This window comes from Phyllobates terribilis, unplaced genomic scaffold (genome assembly GCF_046119375.1).
Source record: "Phyllobates terribilis strain yellow unplaced genomic scaffold, ASM4611937v1 Scaffold_5__5_contigs__length_657084704, whole genome shotgun sequence".
Classification (NCBI taxonomy): Eukaryota; Metazoa; Chordata; class Amphibia; order Anura; family Dendrobatidae; genus Phyllobates; species Phyllobates terribilis.
The window spans coordinates 457,899,940-457,914,449 of record NW_027362765.1 but is presented as its reverse complement, the minus strand read 5'-3'; the positions used below and the strand labels follow the sequence as shown (position 1 = coordinate 457,914,449).

The window sequence follows — 14,510 nt, the reverse complement described above, 5'->3', positions numbered from 1 at the left end:
TATGGAATTATAATAAGAGTTTTTGTGCCTTTTATTTTTCAGATCCAGTTCCTAACTTGGAAGGTGCAGAAGCCCCTGATGTAACAGAACCCGAGAACTTTACTGATTCCCCTTTTCGCCAGCCGTCTAGATCATTTTCTGTGGTATTTGATGAAGACAAACCTATAGCGAGTAGTGGAACTTACAACTTAGACTTAGAAACCATTGGAATTCCAGAAACCATTCCTAGTTCCCCCGAAGACCCCACCAAAACTCGACGAAAATCCACAGACTCAGTTCCTCTGAGCCGCAATACTCTGTCTAGGTCTCTTAGCTTGCAAGCTGCGGACTTCCAACTTGATGACTTACCCAACAGCCTAGGAGGATCTGACAGTGCTTGTAGCACTTTGCGTAGGACAAAAAAAGCACGACCAGCATCTCTGAAGAAGAAAGCTGCAAGTACTAAGAAACAAGTAGAAGCTGGAAACGCAGTTGACCCTAAAGATACGAGTCCAACAATATCCGGGCAGCCACAGGAAGTAGAAGTGGACAGAAATTTGCAGGAGCAACTTGCTCCTTCCCCTCCTCCTCCTCCTCCTCCTTTGGAAATAGATGCCGACTTGCCAGTAGTTGGGATAGAGGAAAGTTCATTCCCCTCAGCCCCAGAGTTGTCCCAGACAGATTCCCAGCTTAGTGGCATTGCAAGTTCTCCTCCTGTTGAGACCTATCAAACACAACTAACAGGAAGGTTCTCCCCACCGATACCTACCCACCAAAAACTTGAAGTGGCCCCTATTGGCCCTGAAATACCAGACAACCCTGCAGTGATCGGGCAATCAGTGAGGCTGGAGTTCGATTATTCTGAGGAGGGTCGTGAGGGCCAGCCTCCCTCAAGAAAAGGCAAGAAACCCCCAGGCAAAATGCCACTGCGGAAACCCAAGCCCAAAAAGGCTGTGGAAAAGCCTGATGCTCCTCCTGGATCCCCTAGTCATATTCCAAATGATCCTGAGGATATTCCCATTGCCAAAGGATCTTATACCTATAATTTGGATCAGTGGGATGATCCAAATTTTAATCCCTTTTCTTCCAGCGGGAAATTGCAAGACCCACTCTCATCTACTCAAGAACCTCTTCCTGAACCAACTAAAGCCATTGTTCAAAGATCACAGTCCCCGGCAAAAACTCCAGCTTCTTTTGAAATAATTGCTGAGCAGAATGGAGAAAGCAATAAGCCAGCGAAGAAAAAGAAGACCCCGCTCAAAACGTAAGTGACGAAAAGCTTCTATTGCTTGTGGCAAGAATGGCTGCAAAACGAGGGGTTATTTTAAGAATTTGGGCTTTGTATGGTCTATTCAAGGGGTCGAAAAGAAAGCATAATCCATACCCTAAAGACAAACCCCATTTTAAATAGATTTAACCTGTCGATTTTTCATGCACTGTTAATGCAATAGAAGCAATAAGTCCATTAGGGATACTGTGACCTATATAAGGCTTATGTCCTGCGGTCTCCTGCTTTTATGTTGCCACTGAAAACTGGGGCATCCCTTCAATAAGCAGAGTGCTTTCTACATTGCGGCTCCCGGTTTTTTCATGCCATCTTTTTCCAATATTATTATTGTGAATGAATCAGTCTGCAGTTGGAAACATGGAGTAAATATATATATTCTTCATCCTGTCAATAGAATGAGGGGGAGATGAACAGGCGTAGAAACTGTAACTTGCTTCTGAAGAAAATTATGTGGCCCAATTTTTTGCATTTTTCCCTATACACTCACTATACACAGAGAGGTGACTGAACCCGCGCCGGCGCTGCCTCTATGACTGAACGACGAACACTGCCGAGAGGGATAAAGTTCATTTCCTCCTGACAGCGGGGGTCTAAGTGCCGGCGTCGGGCAGGTTCAGAACACTATTAACCTGCAGATTACACCCCATATCTGCAGGTTAATAGCATTTTTTCACGTGACAGATTCTCTTTAAAGGACCAAGCCCTTACTATGGGAGAGACCTGTCAATCACCCGACACTAGGAGAAGCTACTCTCATCTGTAGCTATGGTCTCCGGATCTTTAAAATATATATTCTCTGATCTGTAACAGCTGGGGGCATTGGTGGAAATTTAGCATTGGGGCCCACATTGCTGAAGGTAACAGTAATTGGTTGATAACCACCAAGTAGCACTGATCCTTCTTATGGTTTCTGAATCTATGTTCACGCAAAGTTTTGAGAAATTTTCTGGAGCAGATCTTCTACAAAATCCTCCTCAAAAAGCGCTTCAAAAACACTGTTAATTCCTATAGGAAATCCACTTTGCTGTTCATATGAGGAGTATTTTTATGGTTTTGTTGTTTTTTTTTTTGCCTAAAGAGGTTTTGAAAAAAGCCTTTTTTGAGGAAGACCCAAAGAAAACCTCCCCAAACTAGGCCCCATCAATTCAAAAGGCTGCAAAAAAATGCCATAGGAATCTCTTCAAAAACTCTTTAAAGCCACTTCCTCTGCCAAAAGAAGGAGCATATTTTGAAGCCGTTTCAGGTTGGAAAAACTCACTTTTTTACGAAAAACTCTGTGTTAACATAGCGTTAGTGTATGTCCTCCCAACGTCTTTTTCAAGCAGGCGAACCTACCGAGTTTTTTTTAGTGGTTTTTTTTTGTTGTTTCCGGAGTGCTTTTTCGACAGTTTGGATTGCCAGCATTTTTTGTTGTTTTTTTAGCAGTTTTGTGGTGTCTCTTTTAGGGCTCTTTCACACGTCAGTATCTCCGGTATGAGTGGTGACAGTTTCCACACGTACCGGAGACACTGACACACGCAGACCCATTCAAATGAATGGGTCTGTGCACCTCTCAGTGTGTTTTCTTGGACCGTGTGTCCGTCTGCTCCACACGGAGACAAGTCTGTTTTTTTGCGGATGCTCGGTCCGCAAAACGTCCCACACGGATGACATCTGTGTGTCATCCGTGTGACACATACCGGCGCCTGGGAATCAGCGCTACAGTTAGCGCTGTTCCCAAGCGCCGGTGCTGAACGCTGCCCTCATCATGGTTCCCTGCTGGCGCTGTGATCAGGGACAATGATGAGGGTAGTGGTAGTGTACTCCTGCAGTGTCCCCACCTGTAAAAATAGGAATAAAATAATAAAATCCATGTACCGTATATATTCAAGTATAAGCAGACCCAAGTATAAGCTGAGGTACCTCATTTTACCACAAAAAACTGGGAAAAATTATTCGAGTATAAGCCTAGGGTGGGAAATGCAGTAGCTACTGGTAAATTTCCCCATCCTGTTATGCATTGCTTCCTCATCCCCAGTCCTGGTATGCATGGCACCCCTCATCCCCAATCCTGGTATGCATGGCCTCCCTCATCCCCAATCCTGGAATGCATGGCCCCTTCATCCCCAATCCTGGTATGCATGGCCCCTTCATCCCCAATCCTGGTATGCATGGCCCCTTCATCCCCCAATCCTGGTATGCATGACCTCCTCATCCCCCAATCCTGGTATGTATGGCCCCATCACCGCACACATAAAAAATAAACACTTATACTCACCTTCCTTCCTCACCTCTGCTTCAGCGCTGCGTCATGTTCTCCTGCTGCAGCTCATGTCAGCATCTGAGCAGCGCATGGCGTCACAACCATGCGCTCTCAGACACTGATGTGAGCTGCTGCTGCCGGCATATTCACTCCTCTCCACGCCGGGACTATGTGCGTGGAGAAGAGTGAATATGCATTCTCTTTAGTAGCGGGCACTGTCAGCAGGAGCCGCTGCTCAGCGCTCCTCTGTGCCCACTACTAAACGAGAATGAATATTCATTCTTTTCCACGCCCATGGGAGTGTAGAAGAGGGAATATTCATTTCTCTTTAGCAGCGGGCTCACGTGGTAGCTGCTGCAGCGGCTACTCCTTGTGCCCCGCTCCTCCGCCGCTGCAACCCCCCCTCCCCTTCACTATCCACTACCGGAATATGTATATACCCGAGTATAAGCCGAAGGGGTCTTTTTCAGCACAAAAAATGTGCTGAAAAACTCGGCTTATACTCGAGTACATACGCTACTCACATCTCCTAGGTATCCCCCGCTGTAATCCATGCGACCGCTGCTGCCGAGGAGCTGGGAAGAATGAGCCGGAGCTGCGCTCAGTGAGTGACATTCTCCCTGATTCCTCTGCAGCAGCAGTCACATGGATTACAACGGGGATACCTAGGAGAGGTGAGTACATGGATTTTATTATTTTATTCTTATTTTTACAGGTGGGGACACTGCGGGAGCAGACTACCACTACCCTCATCATTGTCCCTGATCACAGCGCTGGCAGGGAACCCTGATGAGGGCAGAGTTCAGCACCCGGCGGGGGCTTGGGAACAGCGCTAACTGTAGCGCTGATTCCCAGGCGCCGTCCGTGTGATCCTGATGTGGCACACGGTTGCCACACACGAGACACGGATATCTCCGTGAGATGTGGACGTGTTAAACCGGCTTTACTGACATTTTGTGGTTGTTTTTTTAACTTCATTCAACAATGAAGAAACTGCTATTGTTTTTTCAAGGAAAAATGCTGGCTCAGAAAGATGCCTGTTCGTCTTCTGGGTGTCCTTTGAGCCTTCCAGTTGACTTCTATTATAAAGTATTGAGCATCTTCAGAGCAGAAAATGCCTGAACAATGGTCCACTCACTTGGCGTCTTTGTAAATCTGAAGCAGTTAAAAGACGCTTAAAAGACAAAACTTATGAACAGCAAGTAGTTTTTACGTATGTTAATTCTTTTGAGCATTTAGTGAGCACTTTTTAGGCCAAATTTCAGAGGCGAATCCACCTGAAAAAAACATTGCATGCACATACTCTTTAAGCCACGTTCACACGTTCAGTATTTGGTCAGTATTTTACCTCAGTATTTGTAAGCCAAAACCAGGAGTGGAACAATCACAGGAAACCTATAATAGAAACATGTCACCACTTCTGTATTTATCACCCACTCCTGGTTTTGGCTTACAGATACTGAGGTAAAAAAATCACCAAATAACTCAACAAGTGAACGTGGCCTAAAGTGTGAGCCTCATGAGTAGCCATGTTTATCTGAGATTGTGTTCATGGAAAATATTATTTTAATCAATCCAGTAGTATGACTAGCTGCAGATTTCTGGATCATCTGGAAGAGCCTTTCAGGCTGTGTTCACATGCAGCGATGTTGAAAACTGCAGCAGCTCTGTGCCTGTTTACACCGTTTCCCTAAACAGTCACTTAATTGTGCAGGAAAATAGCTTTTTTCACCTGCAAGATAAAGCGATTGTGCAGGGAAACAATGGAAAGACCGCAGTAGCACAGATCTACTGTGGTGTAAAGCCGCGGTTGGACTGCTACGTGTGAACGCAGCCTTAGTCACCATAGCTAGGGCTAACCATTTGGCCATGCTACATCATTTTTGGTCACAAACCACAAGCGACTTTCCCATAATAGAGCTCAACGTAAGTCACATGTGAGTATAAAGCTAGGGATCATCGCACTATAAAACCATGGTGCGACATCAAATCACAGTTATGTACCATTTTTATGCAACTAGGTGTCTTGCAACCAACGTATTGAATAAAAAATATACCCCGTCCCTGCCCATAAGTGTTTCACTGTTATACAGAGACCGCTATATATATTCTAGAGTAAAATCCTATTGTTCGGGGTTTGGACGGTTGTTGTAGCATTTTAATAAGAAGTTCCTTCCTGGTATAAGCCGGTGTTTGTGTCTTGTGGCGCCGCGGAGGGCAGATTTCAGTACGTACACAGCCTGTCTGTCTGTCTCTTTGTCTCCGTGTCCTTAGGATGGTTGAAGATGTCGTGTCTGTCTGTTCTCTCTTGTAAGTAACTCGTCATTTCTATATTCCTCACTTGTTCGTGTCTCCATTGTTCCTGCTTCACTCCGCATGGATTTCTTTTCCTCGGCTTGTCTTCTTCCTGTTGTCTGCCTATTCTGACTTGTTAAATTGCTTCTTACCTACATAAAACCCCTGCAGTACTTCATATTGTGCTTGTGAACATGTGGCGTGTGCGGTCTATGTGTACGGCAGTGTTATTAAGGGGGAGGAAGGGGAGACGTCTTGGGAGAAACAACTCTTTCTATCCAAAGGGACATGCATTGGCACTCTGCAGATTAGGGCTTTATCTTTTTAGCTTTTGTCGTTTTAGTTTTAAGTATTCAACCAATTCTACGTGAAATTTTGGCACGAGACATCTGTACAAATTCTCAGATGCTTAATTTGGCAGTAGCACAATGGGGTAACACATGGCACCTCACTAATATTATGACAATAACAATACTTTTAAGTTATCCGATGCAGAAAAAGTAGGGTAACAACCAATATGGATGCCATAGTATATGGGGTATTCTTTTTCATCTGATTTTGCCAGATAAAGTTGCTATAAGCTTGACATTTCCACCTGTATTAAAAGGTTATTCCCAACATAGTAAGTTATTACTTGCCATAGGATAGGGGATAACGGAATCTCAAGAATAGGGCTCCAAGACCCAGAAACCAGCCCTCAAGAGCCCAGTCCTAAATAGAGAAGAGGAAGCATGCTCGGGATCTGCTCAATTCATTATAAATGGGACTTCCGGAATTAGCCGAGCGCTGTACACTGTAATCTTCTCTGACAGTCCCATAGAGAATGAATGGAGCAGAGGCGTAGCATGAGCACCCGGATTCTGGATCCCCGTTCTTTGGATCGATAGGGATCCTAGCACTCAGACCACCAGCTGTCGGTAAGTTATTCCCTATCCTATGGATAGGGGACAACTTACTATCTTTGGAATAACCCTTTAAGTGAAAATGATTGGCTATACATTGAATACATGATTGATTTGGGTCCAGGAGAGATTGTTTTCTGTCTCATAGAAGGAATCCCAAGCAGGGAAACCCCTTTAAAAGGAGCATGTATCACTGCATGGAAATGTGCTATTCAGTGTTCTGGAAAAACCGCGTGAGCTGTAAGGACTCATTCAGATGTCCGATTTTCATATACGAGTGCTAGCTGTGGTTTTCACAGATAGCACTCATACCTGTGATATTCCATGGGGCAGTGCACATGTCCTGATTTTTTTCCTCAGACTGAATGGTCCACAGAAAATATCAGAGACATCTCTAATTCTGATCCGAGGGTTGTATCAAAATTGGCAATGAAAGTTTATGGGTCCATGAAAAAATTGGACCGCACTCTAATGACATCCAAGTGTGATCCGATTTTCACAGACTGTCAGAAAGGAGAAGGTGCAGACATTTATTCTTGTTCTCTCTCCACATATGAGAAAAACTGATGACACTCGGACCACACTCTGATCAAACTTTGAACAAACTCTGATTTAGAATAATCAGTTTGTTTTTCTTGTACGTGAAAAAATCGGATGTCTGAATGAGCCCTTATAGTGATCAGATTTCCCATAAACAGATATAATTAGTAAGTCGCTAAATAGAAAATATTCCAATCTCGGCCATTTATGGCATATCCATTCACTTCTATGGGAGTTCTGAAAATTAATTTATGGATGTGCCATAAATGTCTGAGGTGGGAATTGCCCTTTAACAACCAATGAAGATTTTAGGCTCAAGGCACATTGCTGTACTCAGGATTTGTGGCACATGGACACCAAAGATGACTACCACATTCTGCAGGCCCGTACTGTACCTCCACGTCTTATCAATTTTACGCAGCTACATGGAGGTTTTTTTTTCTTAAGAATTCCAATAGAAAACAAAAAATGCTTCACACTGAAATACAGTACATGTATACACAGGGATTCTCCTCTATAAGCATTGCTATTAGAGGAAAATATGGTGCCCTGCAGAGCCACCTGTATTGCAGTCCATAGGTGCCACACAGGGTTCGTGCTCATAGTATTGCTGTACGTATGAGCCCTATGTCTAATAGTAATTTAGTGTTTAAGTCATTGAACTTAAATTACACAATTTTTGACTGTTTAAATTGCACATTCCTAAAGGCTCATTTAGACGATCATACAATTGGTCCATATGCCGTCCGAGTGTGTCATGGAGCGCACATAGAGATCACACTGACCCATTATAGCTAGTGTGCCAGTGCACTGGTCGATTTCCCACAAGGGTCTGTGCGTAAAAAAAATGGCAGCATGCCCTATTCTGATCTGTTTTATAGAGGCATCTACGACACCTATCCAGAATGCCGACGAGCACATGGAACTGCACACGGATCCAATCATGTCCAAACTTTGTAGCTGCACCTGGCCTCTTTTTCAATATGGCCGTCTGATCTCGGCCTCATAGCGATTTGCTTGTGGCTGTGATATGTTTTTTGGTTGACTTTGTTTTATCTTTTCTTGCATTTTAGTGACACATTTAGGGTGAAGAAATCACCAAAGCGTTCTCCAGTTACTGACAATGGCTCTGAGGTATGTATGGAAACGCATGTAATATAATATCTCTAGGCAGCCCCTGTACTTTCCAAGGAACTTAATTGGCACTGTACAGAATTTGCATTGATGTGAGGGATTATTTGCATATTATTTAAGTCATACTATTTTTTTTTGTCTAAATAATTTTTATTAAAGTCATACTATTTTTTTTAAGGAGCTCACGATACTGTGCAAGTCAGACAACGCTCCCGTAATAGCCTCAGAAGAACATGCTACCGATGAGGAGAAGCTGGCCTCTTCAGTGAGCAGCCAGAAATGGACGTGCATGGCAGTGGACCTGGACCAGGAGAAGCAGGACTACCCCCAGCCGTCTGATCTCACCAGCTTTGTCACTGAGAACCAGTTCCACGGTTCCTCAGAAGGTACGTCTCTGTGGATTCCCATGTGCATTTGTAATTTTACCCCTACCCCTTAGTTGCTAGACCCCGTACATCACTACAAGCCTGGCCAGAAGCAGCTCATTTATAGATTTGTTTGCCCTTGAAAATGTGCTTTACTAATACATTGTATTGATCAGCGTCAAGGCAATGACCCTCATATGCTGCACACTGAGCGCAGAGCGTCTCTTAGTGTTATGTGAAGTTTGACCTATAGATAAGGTGATAAATACGAATACTTCTTATATAAAGTTGTGTACATCTATGGCAGGGGTCTCAAACTCAGCTGGGCATATGGGCCGCACACGGAAAAACATTTAATTTGTGGGGCCGCATTATTTGCATGACAAAGTGACATTTTTAGTGATACCATTTTATTTTCTATACACCTTTTGAACTGGTCCTCATCTAGCAGACATGGTCTCCCCTCCAGGTCCCCCATCTTGCAGACATGGTCTCCCCTCCAGGTCCCCCATCTTGCAGACATGGTCTCCCCTCCAGTTCCCCCATATTGCAGACATGGTCTCCCCTCCAGGTCCCCCATATTGCAGACATAGTCTCCCCTCCAGGTCCCCCATATTGCAGACATGGTCTCCCCTCCAGGTCCCCCATATTGCAGACATGGTCTCCCCTCCAGGTCCCCCATATTGCAGACATGGTCTCCCATCCAGGTCCCCAATATTGCAGACATGGTCTCCCATCCAGGTCCCCCATATTGCCGACATGGTCTCCCATCCAGGTCCTCCATATTGCAGACATGGTCTCCCATCCAGATCCCCCATATTGCAGACATGGTCTCCCCTCCAGGTCCCCCATATTGCAGACATGGTCTCCCATCCAGGTCCCCCATATTGCAGACATGGTCTCCCATCCAGGTCCCCCATATTGCAGACATGGTCTCCCATCCAGGTCCTCCATATTGCAGACATGGTCTCCCATCCAGGTCCCCCATATTGCAGACATGGTCCCCCATCCAGGTCCTCCATATTGCAGACATGGTCTCCCATCCAGGTCCCCCATATTGCAGACATGGTCCCCATATTGCAGACATGGTCTCCCCTCCAGGTCCCCAATATTGCAGACATGGTCCCCCATATTGCAGACATGGTCCCCCATATTGCAGACATGGTCCCCCATCCTGGTTCTTATCTTGCAGACATGTCCCCCATCCTGGTCCTTATCTTGCAGACATGTCCCCCATCCAGGCCCCCCTCCCCATGGTCCCCGTCCCCCCCCATACTGCGCACAGGGTCCCCGTCCCCCCCCATACTGCGCACAGGGTCTCCACCCCCCCCCATACTGCGCACAGGGTCTCCGCCCCCTCCATACTGCGCACAGGGTCTCCGTCTCCCCCCCATACTGCGCATATGGTCGTCCCCCCCCATACTGCGCTCAGGGTCCCCGTCCCCCCATACTGCGTTCAGGGTCCCCATCCCCCCATACAGCGGTCAGGGTCCCCGTCCCCCATACTGCGCACAGTGCCCCCCCCATACTGAGCACAGGTCCCCTGTGGTGTATTTCACATGACAGAGAAAAAAAAAAGATTCTTACCTGTCCTCCGTTCCCTCGGCGTCCTTTCTGCACCTGTGGTCCGCAGGCACAGACCGCGTAATGATCGCTGCTCTCTCCAGCAGCCACCGACATCAGCGCTGTAGTGCAGTGTATTGCCGCGCATAGACCGGCTCTCTGCACAGCAATACCAGTGTCACCCGCCGGCCTATCAGAGGCAAGCAGCTGACATCTGCGCATGGCAGTGACGTCATACGCCGCTGCGCTGGGACGCAGACGTCAGCTGCTGGCCTCTGATAGGCCGGCGGCTGACACTGGTATTGCTGTGCAGAGAGACGGTCTATGCGCGGCAATACACTGCATTACAGCGCTGATGTCGGCGGCTCCTGGAGAGAGCCGCGATCGTTACGGGGTCTGTGCCTGCGGGCCGCAAGAAGCAGCCGGAGGGGCCGCATGCGGCCCGCGGGCCCCGTGTTTGAGACCCCTGATCTATGGTATATCCAAAGTATATGGCATAAATGTGATGGGACCTCATCTGTCCCAAGAACAGGGCACCGTTGCGTGCAGCTTTCAGCGTGGACGTGGTCGAAAATCCCATACAAAAGAATGGGAATTGAAGCCATCTCTCCACCAACAGCCGTGAATATCAGGGCTCCATTCTAAAGATGTATGCAGAATACATTTACGGTATACCCTATAACGAGACAGGAATACCCCTTTAAGCCATTTTGATGGTTAGTAGTTTTGGAATCCAAGGGTAGAACTAAAGAGTGCTAGGAGCCTTTGATCCTAGAGACCCCTATAGTTATGATGCTGGATAATGATCCCTTTTACAGCTTATGAATGTACTTTTTAATCAGTTTAATAAAAATGTATTTAATAAAAAATATTTCTAGAGATTCTCAGATCGGTAGTCAGACATTTATAGGGACCTCTTGAAATGCTGGCCTGATCACAGGGAACAATAGATATTCTATGGATCCCACAAGCACCAGATTAAAAAAAAACTACCAACCCACTACTTACATCTAGGGATGAGCGGACCCATGGAAGTTCGGTTCGGGTACCAGAACTGTACGCGAACGTGAACCAGAACCCGAACCTTATTGAAAACAATGGAAAACCGAACTTTGGAGGAGGAAAATTCTTTCTCTCTCGACAGAATTCCGTTGGAACTCCGAACATTAAAACAGATTTCCGGGAGAAGTCCATGTTCGGCGTTTAGCACAGGACACTCAGTGTCCGATTCGAACACCAAACTTTTAAGTTCGAGTTCCCTCATCTCTACTTACATCTCCTCTCTTCTTTCTTTTCCTTTCTTTTCTTTACGTTTCTTCAGGGCCCTGCACCAAAACCTGCCTTAATGACCCTTCCCTTTTCTTGTTGAAAAAAATAATACTTTACTATAAACCAACCACAGCAAAAAAGTGATGTAGGACAGATTTGAGACTAGCACCTGTGAGCCGTATGACTGGTCAGAGCTTTGTTGTCTATATGCTAGAAGTAATAGTTGCGTTATGGCATATTATAAAAGTGAATCTGTCGCCTTCATAATGGCAACATAAGGCTATGTGCCAACGTTAAGAATTTGCAGCAGAAAATTCTGCTGCAAATCCGGATGTGTTGGCAGAAAAAATGCTGCATAAAATCTGCTCATTTTTGACATGCGCTTTGATGCGTATTTTTTACCCCTCATTATTATGGATGAAATACGCTTCAAGAATTGACATGCTGCACATTTGCATCTGCTGCAATTCTGCAAGGAAAAATATGCAACATGTGCATGAGACTTCAGAAATGTCACTCACTTTGCCGATACTGTAAAACGCTGCGTTTTTCCCGCATCAAATTCGGGAGACAAAAATGCAACATGTGCACATAGTCTAATGTGGGAACAGATCCGCTTTCCTTTATACCAAAACAGCACAAAAAATATTGTGCTGTTCGGCTGAGTAGAGCATTCAGAGAATACTCCAGACACATGAGGGCTGATTAATCAGTGTCTTTGCCCATTAGAAAAATGGTTCTAATAGTGACTTTTATGTTTGTGCCTTATTCATTATTTCATTTGCGCCTTTTTTTTAAGCTAATATGGTTTCATCTGTTTCTTTGATTGTGCTCAATTCATTAATTGTGGCAAAATGCATCAACCCACGTGTCATTTTAAAGAATTTGACACAAAAATCAGAAACTAATTGCACAAGACGAAAAAGAAAACATAAAAAAAATGCAAATGATGAGTCGCGGCCATAGTGTGTGGTGTATACATGCCCCCTCATCCCACCTCTCACTCCCTTCCTGCCTGTCCTCCTCCTCACATAATATGTGACAGCTGGCTGCTGCAGATCTGCTACATAACAGCCTGTCAATCACTGTAAAAAGGCGGGACATTGCTCCCCTCCTGAATACACTGGACACCTAATTATGTCTACACTCCAATTGGCACAATATTTTCTGGTGTCATTTTGACTAATATGATAGCGGACCTGTCCCCATACTTTGCTGATCTTACATAGTGCAGCATAGTCTCATGACAGATCCACTTCAATAATAATTTTCTTCTTTTTTTTTTACAAAAGTTTCACCTCTTAACAGAATTAATATAGAGTAAAGGCCTCATTAACACGTCACTTTTTCTCGTACGAGTTCTATCCGTGTTTTTCACAGTGCTCGTATCTATGACAGTATATGGGGCTGCAAAATCACAGAGACGTGTACGATATTGTTCCAAGTGTTGAATCAAAATCAGAAATGGGCCCGTGAAAAAAATATCAGACTACTAGATAGGAGAAAGTAGAAAAACTTTTTTCTTTTTATTACTCGTCCGAGAAAAACTGATGAAACTCGGATCAAACTCTGATGAAAATCTAATACAACTACTCTAGGACCATTTTTCTCGTATTTGAAAAAATAAATAAATTTGAGTCCTAAATCTGGAATCACAATGAATTATTCTGGAAAGTTAAAGTAGGTCCCCATATTCCCCCTTATTGGGGTTCATTTGTCTCTGTAATAATAATAGTATTGCAATTTATTATCATTTCAGCTCAATAAACTGATGTTCGGGAAAGATTGGGCTTGCACTTATGTCATGTGAAACATGTAAGAAGCTTATTATGGTGGTTGTCCATGTGTTGAGAACCCAAATGATCTCTAGAAAAAGAGGGGGTACAAGCACCGCTGAGTGATGTGTCTCTTCGGTTCCTGTTAGATTATAAAACCTTGATATAGAAAATCTTAAATATAGAGGGTATTTACTTTACATGCATAGTCCGTGGTATTTTCCAGATTACAGTTATGTTGAAATATTCTTGAATTCATTTGTTTTTCAGATATAGATTATGGAAGCTCATACAGCATCGAATACATGGAGAAGACTGGAAAATGCTCTCCGGTAGGCCCTATTCTAATGGATATTTCAAGGTTGGGAGATTAATAGCCCCATTTCTCCTACATTGAAATAAACTGGAGTTATGGAAACTTTTTTTTCTCATTCTTAATACTAATGAACCCTTTGATTAAAGTCAATAGCTGGAAGTTGACTTCACATGTGTAAGCTAAAGGGTCATTTGCACCGGCCGATTTCAAGGCATAAACAAGCTTCGATCGACTATATATAACCGGCGTTCATTAATGACCTGTTTACACATCCAATATAAAAATGAATAATTGTTAATATGACCATTCTGTCCCCCCACAGTGTGCATGTAATCGGCAGCAGATCCTCTGTTTTTTAGGTCGATGTGCTACAAACAAGAATACACTTGTTCAGCCAAGCGTTTTGCTTGTTCATTGGCTGATCAGTGGCATGTATAAAGGGGTCAATGATTGGGAATTAAAGGTCTTGTGAGCACTAATTCACCAATGATTGGCCCTTGTAAATGGATCATAAAGAAGATATTTCACTGGATTTTTTTTTAAACTGAGTATCTTCTCCAATTGTTGCTGTTCCACCGATTCTGGAACAATTTTTCTTTTTCTTCTATGCCCCTCTGTTCCAAAGTTATTCCCCCCCCCCAATAATAATGGTTCACATTTTCTCTTCAACCAACTGGGCTTGTACCACTGAAGATTTCTGTGGGCGTGACAAAGTTTTGATTGGCCAACGTCAGAGAGGAGAAAAAGAAAATGCCCTCAAAGAAGTTCTGTGGTACACCATTATTACCGAGGGGTATAACTTTGGAACGGAGAAGCACAGATAAATAAGAAAAACTGTTCCA

The 14,510-nt window shown here is 44.4% G+C and overlaps 1 protein-coding gene across 4 annotated transcripts in view; it reads left to right on the top strand.

The window, feature by feature from the left end:
- TACC2 (transforming acidic coiled-coil containing protein 2) overlaps positions 1-14,510 on the top strand; it is a 180,913-nt gene that overhangs the window by 126,837 nt on the left and 39,566 nt on the right. For 3 of the 4 annotated variants that reach the window (XM_073685361.1, XM_073685360.1, XM_073685363.1), the window contains exons 8-11: positions 43-1,243; positions 8,320-8,380; positions 8,559-8,766; positions 13,623-13,684. In XM_073685361.1, the coding sequence (XP_073541462.1) occupies positions 43-1,243; positions 8,320-8,380; positions 8,559-8,766; positions 13,623-13,684 (1,532 nt within the window). The remainder of the gene's footprint in view (positions 1-42; positions 1,244-8,319; positions 8,381-8,558; positions 8,767-13,622; positions 13,685-14,510) is intronic. The other variant, XM_073685362.1, reaches the window with a different exon arrangement.